The sequence below is a fragment of the Osmerus eperlanus genome, chromosome 25 (genome assembly GCF_963692335.1).
Source record: "Osmerus eperlanus chromosome 25, fOsmEpe2.1, whole genome shotgun sequence".
Taxonomy (NCBI): domain Eukaryota; kingdom Metazoa; phylum Chordata; class Actinopteri; order Osmeriformes; family Osmeridae; genus Osmerus; species Osmerus eperlanus.
Window position 1 is genome coordinate 2,824,848 of NC_085042.1, and position 20,091 is coordinate 2,844,938.

The 20,091-nt window shown below is 47.1% G+C and overlaps 1 protein-coding gene across 4 annotated transcripts in view; it reads right to left on the reverse strand.

Annotated features, from left to right (window-relative positions):
* srrm4 (serine/arginine repetitive matrix 4) overlaps window positions 1-11,913 on the reverse strand; it is a 50,470-nt gene extending 38,557 nt beyond the window's left edge. Inside the window, exons 1-2 of one of the 4 annotated variants that reach the window (XM_062451442.1) lie at window positions 11,216-11,911; window positions 10,944-11,164 (exon numbers count right to left, since the gene is read on the reverse strand). In XM_062451442.1, coding sequence (XP_062307426.1) covers window positions 10,944-11,164; window positions 11,216-11,281 — 287 coding nt within the window. In that variant the 5' untranslated portion in view covers window positions 11,282-11,911. Of the gene's footprint in view, window positions 1-10,943 lie in introns of all 4 variants that reach the window. The other 3 variants (XM_062451440.1, XM_062451441.1, XM_062451439.1) reach the window with 3 other exon arrangements.
* Window positions 11,914-20,091: the final 8,178 nt, after the last annotated feature.

Below are 20,091 nucleotides of genomic sequence, written 5' to 3' on the forward strand. Positions count from 1 at the left end.
GAGGCTCATAGTAACAATACAGATGATGTTTCAAGAGGAAATGCTAGAGCTGATTTAGCAGCAAAGGCTGCGGCCAAATCCTCTGACGTGTCCCAGGTCTCTATTTTTTCTGTGTCCCAGCAACCGGAAACACACACTCCCTCTCTTCATGATGTGGCGGACCTTCAAGCCGCTGCTGATAACACTGAGAGGGATGGTTGGTTATCCGTTGGCTGTGTGAAAGATCCAACCTCGGCAGTGTGGAGCCACCCCGACGGCCACGTGGTGGCGCCACGTGCATTGTTCCCTTGGTTAGCTCGCATGGCGCACGGCTGTGCCCATACGAGCAAGGGGGGTATGGTCTCAATAGTAAATACTGATTGGTTTGCACCTGGTTTTTCCACAAAGGCTGAGCAACATTGTGCTCAGTGTCATACCTGCCAGCAGCATAATCCCGGAAAGGGACCAAAGAGAAGAGACGCAGCCCACCCGCCACCAAGTGGTCCTTTTATGCATTTACAAATTGATTTTATTCAGATGAACAAGTGTTGTAATTTTGAGTATGTACTTGTAATTGTTGACATGTTCTCGAAATGGGTAGAAGCCTACCCATGTCGGAAAGCTGATGCTACCACGGTAGCCAAGATTCTCATGAGAGATGTGATCTGTAGATATGGGATCCCCACAAGACTGTCCAGTGATAGAGGTTCACATTTCACAGGTCAAATTGTTCAGGAACTTTGTAAAGCGCTCCAGATCAACCAGCATTTCCACTGTCCCTACCACCCACAGTCTGCAGGGGCAGTGGAGAGGCAAAATGGAACTTTGAAAAACAAACTAGCCAAGATATGTGAAGAGACTGGCCTAAAATGGCCTGATGCACTCCCACTAGCTCTTATGGCCATGAGATCTACTCCCCAGAGGAGGAATGGACTTTCTCCACACGAGATAGTTTTAGGGAGACCAATGAGATTGCCAGTCTCTCCCCCACTATCATTGAAACAGATGGATATCCACCAGATGGATGATACAATGTTAAACTTTTGTTATGCCCTAACTAGAGCAGCAAGGGTTGTGCATTCACAGGTGAAAGCTGCCCTGCCTGAACCCGCTGGAGAGCCATGTCATCCCTATCAACCGGGAGACTACGTGTACGTGAAAGTGCACAAACGGAGGACTTCCCTCTCACCGAGATGGACCGGTCCATACCTGGTTCTCTTGGTGACTCACACAGCGGTAAAAGTGGAGGGTCGGCCGACATGGATCCATGCGACACACTGCAAAACGGCCCCTCCACCGAACAACACGGTGGAGGGTCCCAACGGAGAACCAGGGGCCAGTGGAGGAGCAGGTGCACGTCCAAATGGAACCTCCTCCAACTTGCCATTTGTCTCATCCCCACCGGGTTACTCCTCCGGGAGTACACCAAGGGGGGTGGAGACCCGTTCGCAGCGGCTGATCCGGGAGCAGGTTCCAGTCCAGCGGACCGATTTGAGCCAAAACCAGGATCCCGCCATCCAGCATTCCAATCCAGGGGCGCCGAGAAGGAGGTCCCAAAGAGCACCCACCCGGAGGTGTTGAAGACGTCGAAAGGTGAGTCACATGTGGAGAAAGCCAGAGAGGGGCTGCTGTTGCTACCATGCCTCTCTCCCCCATGTGTGATTCATGAAGCAGATGACAGCACCCAGATGGGAAACCAGAGAGAGGAGCCTGGAGAGGGGAAGACATTTTCAGTCTCCCTCCGGCCTCTACATGAAGCAGATGACAGCACCCAGAACGGGGACGAGAGGATACTGTGGCGGAGGCCCTCGGTTGTTTCAAGGAAACCGAGGCCGCTGCCTGAGCTACGACGAGAGATGACATCCACAGATAAACTGACGCACACACCTGACAGACATTTACTGATACCGGACGCACGAGTCCACAGATATCGCAGACATGAGCCACTACCAGAGTCATTATTACATGCTCCCAAAGAAACTGATTTGAACATTGACACCCATCACCTTGGAGTACACATGAAGACTGAATACTTCGCCAACACCTTCCTAAAAACCGCCAAAATGACTGCACGGAAAATGAGAGGAAATGGGTCTTGTTGGGTGTGTGGTATGATTCCCCAACACGCAGGAACCTCTCCTTGGATAGCGGTCCCACTCTCTAAGGCAGATATGTGTGAGATCTGGAGGTGGCCTTGTATTGGGTTGAATGTGAAAAATGTTACTGTACACAAGCGACATATTCCTAAAGGGTTTACCTATTCACCCCCATTGTGGTTAGCCTATGCTCCACCTGCTTGGTTATGTCTGACTCATAACGGGACATGAGGGCACTGGGGAACAGCACGTGTAATCATACTGTGTCTACATATGCTTATACAAATTTGTCTGATTTGCCTGTTGAAGGTGAACCAATAAGTATAACAACAGATCAATTTTTGGTGCCTCATGCAGCTAACAATGGCACCATGTGGGTATGTGGTAAGAGTGCTTATTATTTCCTGCCAGCCAACTGGTCAGGAACATGTTACCTTGGGTTTATTGTAGGAGCCCTCAGACCTGTAGATGGGTTGCCTCTGCACCCCTTGCCCAAACATTGGTGGCACCGCCACAAGAGAAGTATTATTAATGCAGATGCTAAGAAGCTGGGATCACATCACTTGGAGTCGAAGTACACAGCCACTTTTCACGGTTTTCAGCTGCCATTCTCCCTGTGTATGGTGTTATCACTGCCTTTAGAGATATTAGGAGCTTAGCAGTAGGGTTGGAGTCCATTGGTAATGAGACAGCCGACGCCTTAACTGCGGTTGCTTCTGAGATGAAGGCCATGAGGCAGGTAGTGCTACAGAACCGTATGGCACTGGATAATCTGTTGTCAGCTCAGGGAGGTACCTGTGCTGTGATAGGTCATGACTGTTGTACTTTTATCCCAGATGAATCTGCTAATATCACAAATATGGCTGCGCACATTAAAGAGATCATTTCAGATTTGGGGGAACCTGAAGCTTGGAATTTTGCTGACTGGCTGACCTCCTCTGAGGGGGGTTTCTTTTCGACTATCATTCAAATTGGAATCACTGGATTTGGCATGTTAGTCGTTGTTGTGCTGATTGTGTTTTGTGCTTGGAAGATGTGTACTGCCTGCTGTGTACAGTGCTGTGCAGTAGGCTCTCGTAAGGCTGCCAGTAAGATTATGGTAGCCCAGATCAAGCCACAGACCAAAGCAAGCAAGACTGATGATTACTTTATTGCCCTGGGAATGATTGAAATGTCTGATATGTATTCTCAAGTACCAAGTGACTATTTTGCCAATGTAATAAAGATGGCCATTTGCCTCCTTCTATTTTCCAACTGATATACAATGCTGTATGCAATCTGAATAGATCTGTCCTTAACCGCAGATCGGTGAACAATAATTAAAGATAGTGGTTACTTTATTACTTTTATACTGTTTGAAATAATCTGAATTTATGAACAGTGTTTGATCTATACCATGCTGTGTTGAGCTCATGAGAGCATGACCCTTGGTTATGTCCAGGAGAGAAATATGCCTATGTTTCTAGTATCATTGATAAACTGTCATTATGCTGTTTGCTTATGAAGTGAATAGCTATAAACTAGTTCTTTTGTAAGGTCCTAGGGGGTGCCTGTGTTACTAGGATGAATCGGAGGTCACAATATCACCAAAGTGTATAATACCATGCAACTTTGAACAAGGAAAATAGAAGGAGCGGTAAGGTCAGTTCTAGGAGCCCTATCTAGAGAACTAAACAAAAGCTATTCACTTCATTGACTTTGTACTTTTCGCCTGATTGGGTACTACCTAATACTTCTTCAAATCCTATAATCATGTATGCTGTGCTGAGTAGTAGCAGATAAAGTATTGTTTGATTGTTAAGGTTTTGAAATGTTATGAAACTTGTTTGTTGTGTTGACGTTAAACGTCAAAAGGGGGGACTGTGGAAGAAATTGGGATTTCCTGTGTGCTTACATTATTCACTAATCAATAGAACTAGTCATTGGATACTAGTTAGTACGTTCTCATGTAAGCTTGCTATTAATGAGAGTATATTGTGTCTATGTGTCAGGTTAATGGATGTTCGGGGTCAGGAGAAGGTACTGGCTAAACTTTTCCTTGTCATGACTACTAGGAGAACTCCAACTATGAACTCTCTAGTGTGAGAGTTGTCATGTGTTGGGAGCAGTGAATCTTTATCTCTGAGACTGTTGTAACGTCATTCCTGCCTGACTGTCACAATCTATGTTTACATTCTTGTGCCCTATAAAGATGGTCCTCCGGCTTTCAGAGCGGAGAGACCTGGTTGAGACCTAAGCTTGGTGTTGTCATTTTATGGTCAGAAGACTGGTTTCCTCTCCCAATCTGCAGATTGATAAATACTTAGTAGAATCCAGAACTCAACTGAACTTAGTCACTCCGTTTATGAAGAGACGGACAAAACACTTTCTTCATCACACTCCCTCAGCATCATCCTCTGTCACTGGTCAGTATCTCACTCCCTCAGAATCATCCTCTATCACTGGTCAGTATCTCACTCCCTCAGCATCATCCTCTATCACTGGTCAGTATCTCACTCCCTCAGCATCATCCTCTGTCACTGGTCAGTATCTCACTCCCTCAGCATCATGCTCTATCACTGGTCAGTATCTCACTCCCTCAGCATCATCCTCTGTCACTGGTCAGTATCTCACTCCCTCAGCATCATTCTCTGTCACTGGTCAGTATCTCACTCCCTCAGCATCATCCTCTTTCACGGGTCAGTATCTCACTCCCTCAGCATCATCCTCTATCACTGGTCAGTATCTCACTCCCTCAGCATCATCCTCTATCACTGGTCAGTATCTCACTCCCTCAGCATCATCCTCTATCACTGGTCAGTATCTCACTCCCTCAGCATCATCCTCTATCACTGGTCAGTATCTCACTCCCTCAGCATCATCCTCTATCACTGGTCAGTATCTCACTCCCTCAGCATCATCCTCTGTCACTGGTCAGTATCTCACTCCCTCAGCATCATCCTCTATCACTGGTCAGTATCTCACTCCCTCAGCATCATCCTCTATCACTGGTCAGTATCTCACTCCCTCAGCATCATCCTCTATCACTGGTCAGTATCTCACTCCCTCAGCATCATCCTCTATCACTGGTCAGTATCTCACTCCCTCAGCATCATCCTCTATCACTGGTCAGTATCTCACTCCCTCAGCATCATCCTCTATCACTGGTCAGTATCTCACTCCCTCAGCATCATCCTCTATCACTGGTCAGTATCTCACTCCCTCAGAATCATCCTCTATCTCTGGTTAATCTCCATCTCCCTCAACATCATCACAAGGTTTTAAATCAAATCAAACTTTATTAATATAGCGCATTTCATATCAGGAGGCAACACAATGCGCTGCAGAGTGGGGGAAAAGGGGTTTGGGGGATACGAACACTTATGTTTGACACTCCTTTTCCAGAGTCAGGATAAGGATGGTCAGGGTAGTCAAGATAAGCATTAGTAGTACTTCCTCAGAGTAGTACAGGAAGATCTCATTGCGTCAGAAACCTTTCGAAATGTATTCTCTTAGTGCAGGGCGGATCGTTAGAGTCGTTGCTAGCCTCCAGGTGAGGGAGCTGTAGAAACTAACCCAGCTGTCCAGCAAGCCTCCAAAAGACCATAAGGAGAGTGGTCAGGGGTGATATAATAGGTAGTAATGACCCGCGGCTATGCCACTGCATGGCCTTAATGATGGCTCGGAGTATAGGGTTACCTTTCTATTGTCCGGGAGATGAACTGCTCTCCTTGTGGGTCAGTAGCAGGAGGAAGACAGGGCAGTGACTAACCTCTTCTGTCACCCTGGGGTCATTGAAGGGTCACGCAGCCGTTTACATGCTCCTCTGATGCTGTGGTAATGATTCTCCCTCCACTGACGGATTAAGACTGGGTTTATGTGCTGGTGAGAATACAGCAGTGGAAGTGGGAGACTTCTTACAGGGACTGTGTGTGTGTCTCCCCTGGTCTATATCCTCATTACGGTGGTGTAGTACTGTCTCCTTCGGTCCATAATGTCGACGTTAACTCTATTGATCACCACACAGCTTTATTAAAAGTCAAGCTTGATTTGCATTCGCCCATCTCCTCCTCTTTTCTACCTCCATTCATCTCCCTCCCTCCCCTTCCTCCCTCTACCTTTTCTCTTTTGAGCTAAACCGGCCTAAATGAGACAGGGAAAGTATCCGTTTTTTTATAGCGCCTTCCTAGAACATGCTCCTGTTTGTGAATATCACTTGTATTTCTAAATCCCCCTATCTTCCCTGTGCCCCCCTCTCTACACCCCAGTACCCCTCCCTGCCCCCCCCCTCCCTGGGCCCCTCCCCTCGGCCCCCCTCCCTGGCTCCGCCCACCCCTCTCCCAGAGAGCTGTTTGGAAAGGAAACGCAAGCCTGTAGCGAGCCATGTAAGGAGGTGAAAAGTGCTGTCCTGGGACACTCAAGCCTCTCTGAGCACCTGAATCTGGAGGATGACGATCATGACGACGACGTGATCCAGACTGCTGCTACTTGTGAAACTCCACTGAAGAGAGGAGCGCTCAGGAGATCCAGAACGTCCTGTTCGTCCAGGTGGTTCATCTTCTGCCCGTCTCAATGCTGTTTTACAGAGAACCATTCACTGTTGGCTTTTTGCTTCTAGCAGATGTGCCCTGTGGAATGTACATTATGATGGCACGCTGGAGTGCTCTCCGGAATCTATGGTCTTACACGAAAGCACCACTGAAGCAACCCACAGTTCTGTCAACATAAATGGCTTTAAATGCCAAGAGTCGTTTTGAAATGTCAATGCATTTTATTTTTAATATCAAAGTGTTCCAGCTGAGCACAAGACAACAGGCTTTTATACCACATAACCACTTTTACATATTCTGTGTTAAACACAATTGGTAAGGCCTGTCGACACTTGATTGTGTAGCCTCTCAATGTTTCCGAAAGACTGAAGTTCCCAAAGAACCAAGCATGGCGCGGATGTGACAGAAGAGCCCTCTAAGATCTGCAGCTGCATGATCAGTACGGACCGGGTTCAAAAAGACGTATTTCCAGTGAAGTTGTTGTCGAGCTGTGAGAAAAATTAAAAACCTTCTGAGGGAAGAATGCCGTCTATGCTTGTAATGAATTATTTTGCGGATATTTCCTTCTGTGTGACAGAGATATCTCACTCCTGGCCGGTGACAAACATCGAGCTTCCATCAGAACTGCTTCCTCCCACCCATCTTTCTCTCACTCAATTGTCCTCTCATTCTCTCTCATCCTCTTTTCCTTTCAAGCTCTCATCCTCCTGTCAGGTTTTTTTCTGTCGGTCATTCACTATCTTTTTTTTTAGACCCTCACAGTGAGAATGGTTTGACCTATATGGGTGGTCTGTGGACCTATATAGGATCAGGGGACCCCCCCACAGGGAGAATGGTATGATCCAAAAGGAAGACGAAACAGCCACGGAAAGAGAGGCAGCCAACCAGGAGAGATTCAACCGACGATTCCATTGATTTGATTTGTCCCTTCGTTACTGAATTCGCTGCTAAATTGCTGTCGTTGGCCTGTGGATTTGAGACAATCTAGTGGGGACAGTTTGTGAGGGACTGTTACAGACACACACAGACACCAGGCATCCACTTGTTTAATGGCTCCGTTCTAAACCAGTTTTGGTCCTTGAGGAAATGTAACAAGTCAGTGGCCCCTGACCTGCTATACTACCCTTCACCCCGATAGAGCTGCATCTGCCAGGTTAAGAGGATTGGCCCTCTCACACACCCTTAACCCCAATCCATGCCCCCCCCCCCCCCCCCCCCACACACACACACACACACAACCCATACAGAGACTTTCCCCTGCCTGCCATCTGCCTCCTTGCTGGACAGGACCCCACTAACACACCCAACCACACACACACACACACACTCACCCCAAAGCATCACTAACCCCCCTCCCCTTTGATTCTTTGCTGGCCTGCATTTTTAATGAGGAGCGTCGCTGGAACAAAAACAGCTTGCAGAGCTAAAGAGGCTGAGACCCCCAGCTGTACATACTCATCCCTCTCTCTCTCTTTCTCTTTCTCTTCTCTCTCTCTCTCTCTCTCTCTCTCTCTCTCTCTCTCTCTCTCTCTCTCTCTCTCTCTCTCTTTCTACCCTTCCCTCCCTCCACCCCTCTCACCCTCCCTCTACCCCTCTCTCCCTCCCTCCTTACCTCCCTCCCTCTACCCCTCTCTACATCCCTTTCCCCCTCTCTCTTTCTCACCTATCTCCCTCCCTCCTTCTCCCCCTTCTCTATCTCTCCCCCTCTCTGCCTCTCCCCCTTGCTCTCTCTCCCTCTCGCTCTCTGTCCCGGGGTGAAAGGATTGCGGAGGAGGTTCTGGGGAGGACAAACGGCCGTGTCTAATGACTCCACTGTGACTCTCGAGCCTCAGTGACATTCGGTGAACGGGAGGACAAGGGGAGGAGAGAGAGGGAGGGACAGTGGAGGAGACGGAAGCAGGGAGAGACGCTGATTGAACGTGAAACATCTCTCTCGCTCTCTCTCTCTCTCTCTTTCTCTCGGCCCCAAACATCCCTGGATTAGCCCAGCATCTGTTTTTCACCCCTTCATGTTGGAAGTACAGTCCAAAATAATAATGCGTCCTCCTGAAGAAAGAGAGATAGGGAGAGATAGGGAGAGAGAAAAGAAGATGGAGTGGAAGAGGGAGATGGAGAAAAGTGTTTAAAGGAGGGAGAGAGAGAGAGAGAGAGAGAAAGAAGAGTGTTAAGTGGAGAGAGAGAGAGAGAGAGAGAGAGAGAGAGAGAGAGAGAGAGAGAGAGAGAGAGAGAGAGAGAGAGAGAGAGAGAGAGAGAGAGAGAGAGAGAGTGCGAGAGAGCACCCCCCACTGCAGACAAACAAGCCCAGCCATCAACTGTTCCCGGGGATGTTGAACAATCCCAGATGTTGTTGTTGTTGTTGTTTACTCATTTTTTTACCACGGGCACCATCCCCTTCCCCTCCTCCTTCCCCGAGGATGGGTGGCGGGAGAGCGACGTCACGGGCGCCGGGCCGGGAGAAGGAGCAGCATTTGTCCTGCTGTAATTGCCGCTGTCGTCCCACCCTCTCTCTCTCTCTGACGCGCTCGCATCATTGTCACTGTCAGATGACCCCACTCCCAGGAGGAAGAGGGGGGTCTGGGGGGGGAGGGGGGGGTGCTTTACGAAACGACTCAAATGGAGGAGACAGCTAACCACCCCACCCCCTCACACCCAACAGCTCTGTTAGCACTGCTCAGTTCCAGGCAGGGCCGGTACCTCTCTCGTGCCATCGACAGAAATAGAAAAGAGACCCTCCCTCCCTCCGATTTGATCCCATTTCAGTCCGGGCCCGGGAGGGGGATGAGGGGGGGGGGGGGGGAGGGAGGGGAGTGGGGGAGGGGGCTGGGAGGGTTGGTGGGGGTGCGTAGTGGAGATTTGTTTCCGTTGAACCGGTGGACCGGGCCGTGACGGAGGTCGGCTGTGCGTCGGGCCGTCGTCTGCCTATAAAACGACCCGGTCGTGTCCGCGCCGTCTGCTCCGCTCCGCACGCGGGCAGCGGAATCCCTTCTGGTCGCATTAAACGCTTCGCGGTCCTTCATATCCACCCATGTTGAACGTAAAGGGAAATGGGGCATTCTAATCCCCATTAGGCTGGATAATTTCTTGTAAGAGAGAGCTTATATTGTGTCAAGACGATACAATTACAGTGGTCGTCAGTAGTAAAACTCGTTACGACGGCGGAAAGAAACGCCGGTGTGTGTCTGTGAGTTGCGTTCGCAAGCGCCAGTCCCTGCTGGGGGATGTTCAGTGTTTGCTAAACACGTGTGTCAAGGTGGGCTGGACTGAGACAGAGTTGTTGTGAGGCTGGGATCAGGACGGATTGGGTCGAGGAAGGAGGGAGGCGGAGAGGGACGGCGAACATGTTAGGGGAAGGGAAGCACGCATCATCCTCCTCTCTCTTCTGTCTCTCACTGTCGGCCTATGTCTCTCTCTCTCTCTCTCTCTTCCCCCTTTTCCTCACTCTCCACCCCGTCTATGTCCTCCACCCTCTCTCTCTCTCTCTCTCTCTCTCTCTCTCTCTCTCTCTCTCTCTCTCTCTCTCTCTCTCTCTCTCTCTCTCTCTCTCTCTCTTTCTCTCCCTCTTCCTGTCTCTCCCTCGCTCCCTGACTGTGTGTGGATCCTAGGTAGAAGCCACAGCAGGGGATACAGACTGGCACAGCCATGTCACCAGCGAGGAGTCATAGACAACGTCATGTCTGCTTTTTAAAGGTTATATTAAGGAAGCCACCCGCCATGTGTAGTGTGTGTGTGTGTGTGTGTGTGTGTGTGTGTGTGTGTGTGTGTGTGTGGGGTGAATGCGTGTGAGGGTGTGCCTGTGTGTGTGTGTGTGTGTGTACATGTGTAGTGTGTGTGTGTGTATGTGCACGTACATGTGTATTGTGTGAGTACATTCAAATACAATTGTATTCTAAACACAAAGCTAGCTGAACATAGCCATGTTCTACTATAAGACGTCAACTATTCAGTCATACACAAATATGATGTGTACTACTACACGGCATATATTGGTACTGTTGACTGCTTTCATTTCAAGCCGCTTTCTTCACATCCTAGATGATTAGAGATCACAACCAGACAGGTGTTCTGGTGAACCCAGACTTCTTCACACCCACTCTCAAGGTCCCATCCACACGCCGAACACAGCCCCCCGGACCCACAACTCACGTCAAGATGACAAAAGACCACACTCGAGGCAGAGCGATAGAGGAAGAGGGAAAGAGATGCAGAGACAATTGAAAGAGAGAGAGGAAGAGAGAGAGAGAGAGAGAGAGAGAGAGAGAGAGAGAGAGAGAGAGAGAGAGAGAGAGAGAGAGAGAGAGAGAGAGAGAGAGAGAGAGAGAGAGGCAGCCGGTAAACTCACCTAGCCAGTCGGGTCCTCGCCGTGATGCTGGCCACAATCACGCTCTCTGGTCTGGGTGTGGCCACAGCCTTGAAGGTCCCCTTCCAGAACTTTTCAAACAGCTGCTTCTCGCCCAGGTGCCCCTGCAAGCTGACCAAGCTACTGGGGAGAGGGCTGGCGAGGCTGGGGAGGCTGGAGGGCAGACCAGAGAGGCTGGAAGGGAGGCTGAAGAGGCTGGGGAGGCTGGGGATGGTGGAGGGCAGACCAGAGAGGCTGGAAGGGAGGCTGAAGAGGCTGGGGAGGCTGGCCATGGTGCTGGGGGCGCAGGGGGGCTCCTGCAAAGTACAGGAGGGCTGCATGTGGATCGGACGTCTCCACACCCCCTCGGTGATGGTGGACCGAGACAGCTTGGCGGCTGACAGCAGCCTACATTCGCGTAGACTCACAGCTGACGTGCTTGGCTGGGTGCTGAAAGTGCTCCGGAGCTGTCCAAGTTCTGAATCCACAACCCAGGGGCAGGCTGGAGCTTGGATAAAGTGTCCGTGTTTCTCTCTCTCTCTCTTGCTCTCTCTCTCTCCCTCTCTCGTGTCGCTCCGCTCCTCTTCTATGTCCTCTTTCGCTCCTCTTCCGCCCGTCTGCTGGGCTGTTCTCTCTCTCTCTCTCTCTCCCTCGCTCCTCTCTCTCTCTCCTCTGTGTCTGCTGTCGCTCCTCGGTTGCCTTGCGTTAGTGTGTGCTCTCGCTCCCCTCCTGTCTCCTGGCTGGGTCCTCGCGCGGTCCCTTTCTCTGCTGTGTGTTCGGCGGGAGCATGTGGAGGGAGAATGCCCGGACAAAGGCTGCTACTCTGCTGCTAGACTGCTTATTGTTCTCCTGCTACAGCCTCCCCCCCTCTGTCACATCTGCTGCCGGGTCCGTCTCTATATACCCCCCTCTCTAACCTCCCTCTCCGCCTCTCTCTCTCTCTCTCTCTCTCTCTCTCTCTCTCTCTCTCTCTCTCTCTCTCTCTCTCTCTCTCTCTCTCTCACACTCTCTATCCCTATCTCTCTCCTCTCTCTCTCTCTTCCTCTCACTCTCTTTCTTTCTCCTTCTTTGTCTCTCTCCCTCTCCCCCTCTCTCCCCCTCTCTCCCCCTCTCTCCCCCCCCCTCTCTCTCTCTCTCTCTCTCTCTCTGCCTCTCTCTCCCTTTACACCTCTCTCCTTCCTTGTCTTCAGTGAGCTCGGGGCTCAAGGATCCTACAGCAGCATGGTCCTCTAATGTGGTGGGAGGCTCGTTGATGAGCAAGTATAAAGTGCCAGAGTGGTTTTCTAGTCGGAAGAGAGGCAGAAAACACACACACCGGCGGCAGACCGGGATCTGAACAGGAGTGAAGTAGAGCACACAGCTATATGAGGCGGCGGGTGTGTATGTGTGTGTCAGTGAGTGTGGAGTGTGTGAGTGAGAGTGTGTGCGAGTGTCTGGAGAGTGTGCGCATGTGGCGTATGCTTGTGTAAGTGTGTGTGGAGTGTCTGCGCGTGTGTCTGTGAATGAGTGTGTGTGTGTATGTGTGTGTGATAGAGTGTTCCCAGCTTGTTTTGGCTGCCTCAGGTCAGGAAGACTAGAACACCTTGTGTCCTTCTCTCTCTTTCATCTCTTTCATACGTCTCTCTTTTGCTCTCTTTCTCTCACTCGCTCTCTCTCTATCTGTCACTCTGTTCTCTCTAGTTCCCCATCATCCTCTCTCTCCCTATCTCTCTGTTCCCATCTCTCTTTCTCTCCCTCTCTTTCTCTCTCTCTACATATTTCCCTCTCTCTCCCTATCTCACTACACCTTTCTCTCTCTTCCTATCTCTCTCTTTCTCTTTCTGTCTATCTTTCTCCCTCACTCTGTCTCTCTTTATCATTCTTTCTCATCTCTGCCTCCTCTGTGTGTTGGACAAAAGGCCAGGCCGGTTTCCTTCATTAGCATAACAAAGGGTTGGGTCTGAGAGGAGCAGCCAGGGCATGTGCCTGACACAATGCCCCGGGGGGGTGCAGCCTCTCCTGCTTTAGGACCCATGCACACACACACGCACACACATTTACATTTAGTCATTTAGCAGACGCTCTTATCCAGAGCGACTTACAGTAAGTACAGGGACATTCCCCCCGAAGCAAGTAGGGTGAAGTGCCTTGCCCAAGGACACAACGTCAATTGACACGGCCGGGAATCGAACTGGCAACCTTCAGATTACTAGCCCGACTCCCTCACCGCTCAGCCATCTGACTCCCGCCACACACACACACACAGACAGCTCAGTACAAACCACTTTCCTCTTCCCTCACCCCTCCCCTCCCTTCCCCTCCCCTCCCCACCCCACCCCTCTCTGGGTCTCACAAGTGCAGGGTTCTAACAAACAGAAGGCCAGCTGCCTGACATGTAGCAACATGCTGCATCCAGACTGTCTCAGTACACCTGCTGTGCCGGGGCTGAGTACACATGTTTGATTAGTCAGTGGCATGAAAACATTTCAAAACATTTGTCAATCTGCACGCATCTTGCCAAGCAGGGGATGGAGTGATTCTGCAATCCTAAGGTACCCTCTGAAAGTACAGACATTAACCCAGTTATATCACCTCCCCCCCCCCCTCCATGTCAGTCCATTCTATTACACACAGAATGCTGCCCACCCGGATGATGCACACACAGCCATGACACAAGTTGATGACGAACAACCCTAAGAACTCTTTCCATGTGCAGAGAAGGACGAATGTGTTTGTCATCACAAGACGTAATCCTGTTTAGTGGTCCCTGTTTGACATAAGAATGTGAAATTGAGAATCTAGTGGAAACAGATGAAGGCATTGTTCTGTGTCTCTGCTTGTTTCCATCAGAAACACTGATCAATGTTGTTGTTACTCAGAAACCGATAACCGCCTACCTGTTGCTTTGGAGTGCGACGTGACTATGGTGCGGCTCATGCTTGTTGAAGGGAATCTGTAAACACAGTCTCTCAACCAGTAGTCTACAATCAATCAAACAACTGTTCTTCTCAGTACTAACAAGGCTTGTTTGAGACACGGTGATGATGGACTCAGGAGTGGGTGAATACATCCATCCATCCACAGAACAGAACAAGTTAACAGAAAAACAAGAGAGAGAAGGAATTTATTGTGATTGTGTGTCGAGATTGTTCTTCTCAGCAGGGTATCTCGCTTTGGACAACAAAGAGTAATTGCAGTGGTTCGGGAAAATGAAAACACCTTCATGGATTTGTTTTGATGTTTGTCTCAGAAATATTCAGTGGAAAATAAATAATTTTGTTGTAGTGCCCCTTCCTCATGAAATAATAGGTTTCAGTCAGAATTGTGTTGCCCTGCACGTTATTAATGCCTTTGTTTCCACCTGCTGTTGGTAAGGAAGAGACTGATGACCGGGTGCTAAAACCAAAGGGGAAAACTCCCATAAAAACAACCACTAAGACTCGGATCATAGCAACAACCTACAGTTCTAAAACTGCCAAAGCTTGGTAAAAAATTCTGCATGTATAATGAAAAACCCTCCTACATAAATCTGCTAGTCATCTACCTCAGATCACCTTTTCGCTACGTGCTTCATTAGAGCTAGTTTCAGCGCTGGCAGCTTTTTTTTATTATGAACTAGGAATGATTATTTTTTGGAAGAAAAAAGTGTTACTGGTGAAGAAATGACCCGTCGAGAGGATTCAGTCCTTGTTTACTTAGTGTGTGCGTCCAGTTTGTGTGTGCATGTGTGTGTGAGTGTGTGTGTGTTGAGAGGGGTGGGGGTGCTAATGCTGCCAAAAAAAACAGGGGGATTTTCGATTGGGTTAATGTTTTACTCCTGCAACCTTCATTAAAATGTAAAGTCAAAGTCCATGCTGTGGGCTCGGCCTGCAACAGCCTGATAAGATATTCCATTTTCTAGCTGTTACATATTTTGGAAAGGCTGTATGGAAACGGCTGAGTTTTGATCAACAGCCTTTTGGCACCTGTCGACTAACCACGATGGACCTTCCCTGTTGTGGTGGACTGTTGAGGAAGGGAGAAAAGCTAAGTCTGTCTGAACAAAACAGTTACATCACATTCACCGGTCGTGCGCACCCTCTCTGAATAGGGACGCCTGTTAGATGTGCAGGCGGTGATTGTGGATGTTCTCGCTCCGTCATGTTCCTGCCGTCTCAATCTCCTGGACCTGAACACTCTCCAGACAGCTGACAGTGGAAGACACTTCACTGGTGGTTGTAAGTCAATCATGTGATGTGTGTAAATGGATCCTCCATTAGCTTCATTATGCATTCCTGCCCACCCCATACACTCCCGTCACAGATACAGAGGGAGAAACAGAGGGACAGAAAGAGAAAGAGACAGAGAGAGAGACACACACAGAGAGAGACAGAGACAGAGAGAACGCCTTAAATGAAAGCAGCAAAGCCATCCACCTCAGAGTAATTACTCATCATGTCATAGCGAGCTAGCAGTCTTCCTATCCTGCCTCCAAGTACATCTGAGATCAAACACAGATTGTACAGTCCCTGCACACGACAACCACCTCAACGCTGGTCGCCATGGAAACCTACCGTTACGCACGTCTGGGTGTGTTACAGAATAGTGATAACTGTAAACGGTGAAGTGTATTCTTCTGTTATGAAAAAATGATGTCTGAATTTGAATTGCCAGACAGACAGACGCATTCAGTACTACTTGGATGCCTGTCGGCAGGTAGGGTGGATCAATAGGTGTGCGTCAATGCTGTAGTCCAGCATGCTAGTTGACCAATAGTTGACCCAATAGGTCTTCCCCTCACCTGACCACACTAGAGGGGTGAAACCAACTCTACCATTAGGCACAGTAGGCAGCCGCCCAGGTGAATTTTCACCTCCGCTACATAGAATTTACAAAAATATTAAATATAGTACAGTATGTTATTTTTCATATTTATGTTTCTCCCCATACATGTAAACAAAAAAATATCCTGCCTTCCATTATATTATTCATGTGCGAGACAAACCCAAACCCCCCTATCTTGCACAAATGGTTTGTCCCATATTGTTTCTCAGCCCAGCAGCGCGAAACACATTAGGTAGCTTACAGTTTTTCTCAATTGCTAAAACACTAAAACCCATTGGCTGAACAAAGTTCTCAGTTGCCTAAACTCATGTAACTAATTGTGCAGTCTGTTATCAATACCTTAAATCATTTCACATGGTAAAACACAATTTGCAGATCTCAGACTTTTCAGCAAAACTCAACACATTCTCATTCTCAAAACACATTCTTCACTCTAATGCACATGTCATCCATACTGGTAAACACAAATGGCAACAATCAAATACAAATAGATAAAACATGTCATTGACTAAACACAACCACTCAAAATTGATTTTACTTGTTTCAAATGATGTGACAAAACCAATATAAGCCAGTTCAGAGAGCAAACAGGTTGTTGAAGGTGGGAAAATATTGCTTGTGATGTCGATGAAGTGCTCTGGCCTGACCCAGCCCAAAGACAAGAAGAAGCACATTGATCACGTTTACTCCTTTGATTTTTGTCCCTTTTACTGTATAATATTGTAACGATGGCGCTAGTGGGCTATAATGGAGTGGATGCTCAATGATGTGATGCCGAGAAGAAGACCTTTTTATCCTGTGTCCCATACACCGCTCAACCACAGGTTTTATTACAACACCTCCAATCACATGTGAATGCCAACAACAAGTCATTAACTCACATACAATTCACAGTTATGGCAACAACGACAACTTATAGTTACTAACATCGATACATCATCCACTGACAAACCTAATCGACAGAACAACAACACTCAACTCAAACATGCATGCAACATTAATTAAACATGAAACAAGTATGTGAATTGCGCCACCCACAATCCTTTGCGCCAACAGCGCGAGTTAACAGCGACCAATCCGTGGGTCGCTACAATATTGTATACTGTAGTACAGTGCATTGTAGGTTGTATACTGTACAATGAACAAATGGTATGGCCCCTGATCATTGTGCTTTCCATTTGTTACAGTAACAGTACTGACTGCTCAATAGATTTTGACTGGTTGCAGGTTCATATCAACAAAGAACAAGAGTGAGTTGTGAGTTGTGAGATGCAGGGTACAGTACTGTATAGGGATACAAGGAAAAGAAAACAAAATAAATTGCAAAGCGCAAAGCAGAGTAATAATTTCTGATCAATTTTGAGATGTTTTGTGATTGGAGGTGTAGTAATAAAACCTGTAGTCGAGCGGTGTATGGGACACAGGATAAAAAGGTCTTCTTCTCGGCATCACATCATTGAGCATCCACTCCATTATAGCCCTCTAGCGCCATCGTTACATGTTTTCGTTCATCAAAAGACAATGACGGATAAATATGAAATTTGTTTTGAGATTAAAAATGTACTTCCCCCTGAGAACTATATGTTTTGAACAATGTGTTTTCTATTTTTTGGTGTATTGTTTACTGACTGCTTGATAGTGTATATCATTTTGATCACTTTGTTTATGATTTGAGACCAGTGTTTGATTTTGAGCACAGGCAAATCTGTTTTGAGGCAAAGTTTGATTTTGAGTACAGGTAAAACAGTTTTGAGGCGAAAGTTTCATTTTGCAAGAGGATTCAGAGGTTTTGTAAATAGTGCTTGAAGATGAGGTTTTGTGTTTACCGTTTTTCACGATTGCTAAAACCCATTTCTTGAAACAGTCACCCATTTTCTCAAAACTGTAATCAGTTACCCGACAGTAAGAGAGAAAGATTGAAACGAGAGACTTTGAAACGATATTATGAAATTGTGAAACGATTATATGTTAGCAGTGCAGCAAAAATACGGAAGAAGGAGGAAAACAAAACTTTTATTGCCACCCTCCCAAAGGTGACCACTTTTTTTTCTTCTGCCAACAATGTTAGCAATAGTGGCAGTAGCGGCTGCGGCGATCTTTTTTATTTTTTTAATTAATGCTTAGTGACAATACATAAATACAAATGACAGCCTACATTATACTTGTACACCAGTACACTAAAGTATATACAGACAATCAACAATGACAACAGAAAACAAATAGAAATAAATAATAAACACGGAACAAAGAGGAAGGAATTTGTTATCCTTTAACAACTGTGTGAAGGAGGCATAAAAGTCTATCATTTTTTTGGTTAATTTTTATCAAACGGAGAGAATTAAGAAGAGTGGCCATTTCTAGTTGAAAAACACGACAGCATGGCCGTCCTTGTAGCCATTTTTGTTTGGGAAGGAAAAATTTGGCTTGCAGTGTAAAAAAGTTCACAGCAAATTCCAAAGAGTTATTTACAGGGTTCTTATAGTAAAAGAAAAAAATCCTTTGCAGTAAGGGAGTACGATATCCAAAAAGGTAATAATTTAACTCAGTAATAAACATTTAGTTTAGCAGAATTGGTTCATGGGGTTGGTGCATGAGTTACATGTTGTGGTCATTGTGTCTCAAGTACCAGTATTTGTGTGTAAACAATTGAGAAAAACTGTAATTGAAACGTTTTTAAAATCGCTAGTTTGCTACGCTAACGTTACATTGCTGATTTGCACAACAGTCCCGCATTTCTCTGACTAGCCTTGAATGGACTCCATGCATGTCTACAGTTTTAACTAAACTCCATTAGCAGCGAATTTCGTTTGATATCAGTGCATAAGACTCTTGCTTTGGAGACATCGATACATGCTAGATGACGTAACTGTAACCAAGTGGTGTCTCATTTCATAGGGGTATGTTTTCACCCCTAGCCCTACTACTCTGTTTCGAGGGACAAGGGCTAGGGGTACACAAAGGGGTAAGGGGTAAGACAGAGAAATGGGATTCGGCCTAAGCCTGCAGTTGGAGGGTCATCGGTAGCGATGTCCGTAAAGCAGCAAGCAGAGGGCTGCGATGTGAACATGGAAAAGCCGTAGTGTTGCAACGTTGGCAGATTAAGGGTTGGGGTTACGTATGGAACTTTGTGGATGCCTGTTTGCCTGTGTTTGCAACCCACATTAAACACATGCATGCTTTACACAATATAATACACAATGGGATTAGACAAGTCTAACGAGTATTTTAGACTGACGTTAAAGTGACCGTTCAGCTCATGCATCTGCATAAGTGTTCTTACATCATTGAGAGTTTGTCGTCTCAATGCTATCTGCTCATACAGTTCTATTCATTCGTGCTTGGAACACAGCAGCCATGAAGTCAACCTGTTTCTGTAGATTTCCATCTATTCAGTCCTCCAGCACATGCCCCCATCCTCACCCTCTTCCATCCCAGACCCCCCCCCCAACCCCACTCACCTTCCAAGAGGGTCTTATCTGTGAATACAGGTGGTAAGAACAGGTATTAGTTGACAATCCTGCATGGTACTTCATTTATAGACTTCCAGTGTCTCTGAGAGCAGACTGAACTCCTTCTCTCTTTCTCTCCTTCTCTTCTTTTCTCTCTTTTCCTCTCAGGATGGGGGAGTGAGGAAAGGTAATTGACCTCGGACATTCCATTTATTTTGCCAAAATTGATTCAGCCTTTCAGCCCGGCCTCTCTTCGGCCTTTGTCCATCAGCCTCTCTCCGGCTTCCCCATCTCTAGCTTCCATCTCCCTGGCCTTTCTCTATGCAATATCTTCCAGAATAGTGATGGTCAGAACAAACAACAATTAAACGGATGTATGAGACAAATGGTGCTCTGTTTGATGGTTTCATCTCGTAGGCCTATACGTTTATGTTCAATATCAAACTTAGCTAGATTTATGTCAACTTGTATTGTATACTGTGCTAGCTGTTTGTGGCAATATTTACTGTATGTAGTTCTGTCTTCAAGTCTTTTTAAAAAGATATTTCAAAATGGCTTCTTTGTCAATGTGCAGTAGCCTACTTAGTTAAAAATGATTACTTGATTTGTTTATTTTCATTAAATGTATTTCTATTTCAAATCACAGGCTACAAGGTACTGCAGCACATCGAGTACTGAATTCTCTGTGACGGACATACATTAGAATTAATTACCAATTAACCTTCATATGTACGTGAAATGATCTAGTATAAACGTAACTGCAGGGCATGCTGCGGAACAGACTCTTAATGAGATTTTACAGCGAATAAATAAGTCCTCTTTCAGTGAAATACAGTCCATTTAATTGCATTACTTATCAGCATGTCAGGGGTACTGGTAGCTGGATGTGTAAGTATCGA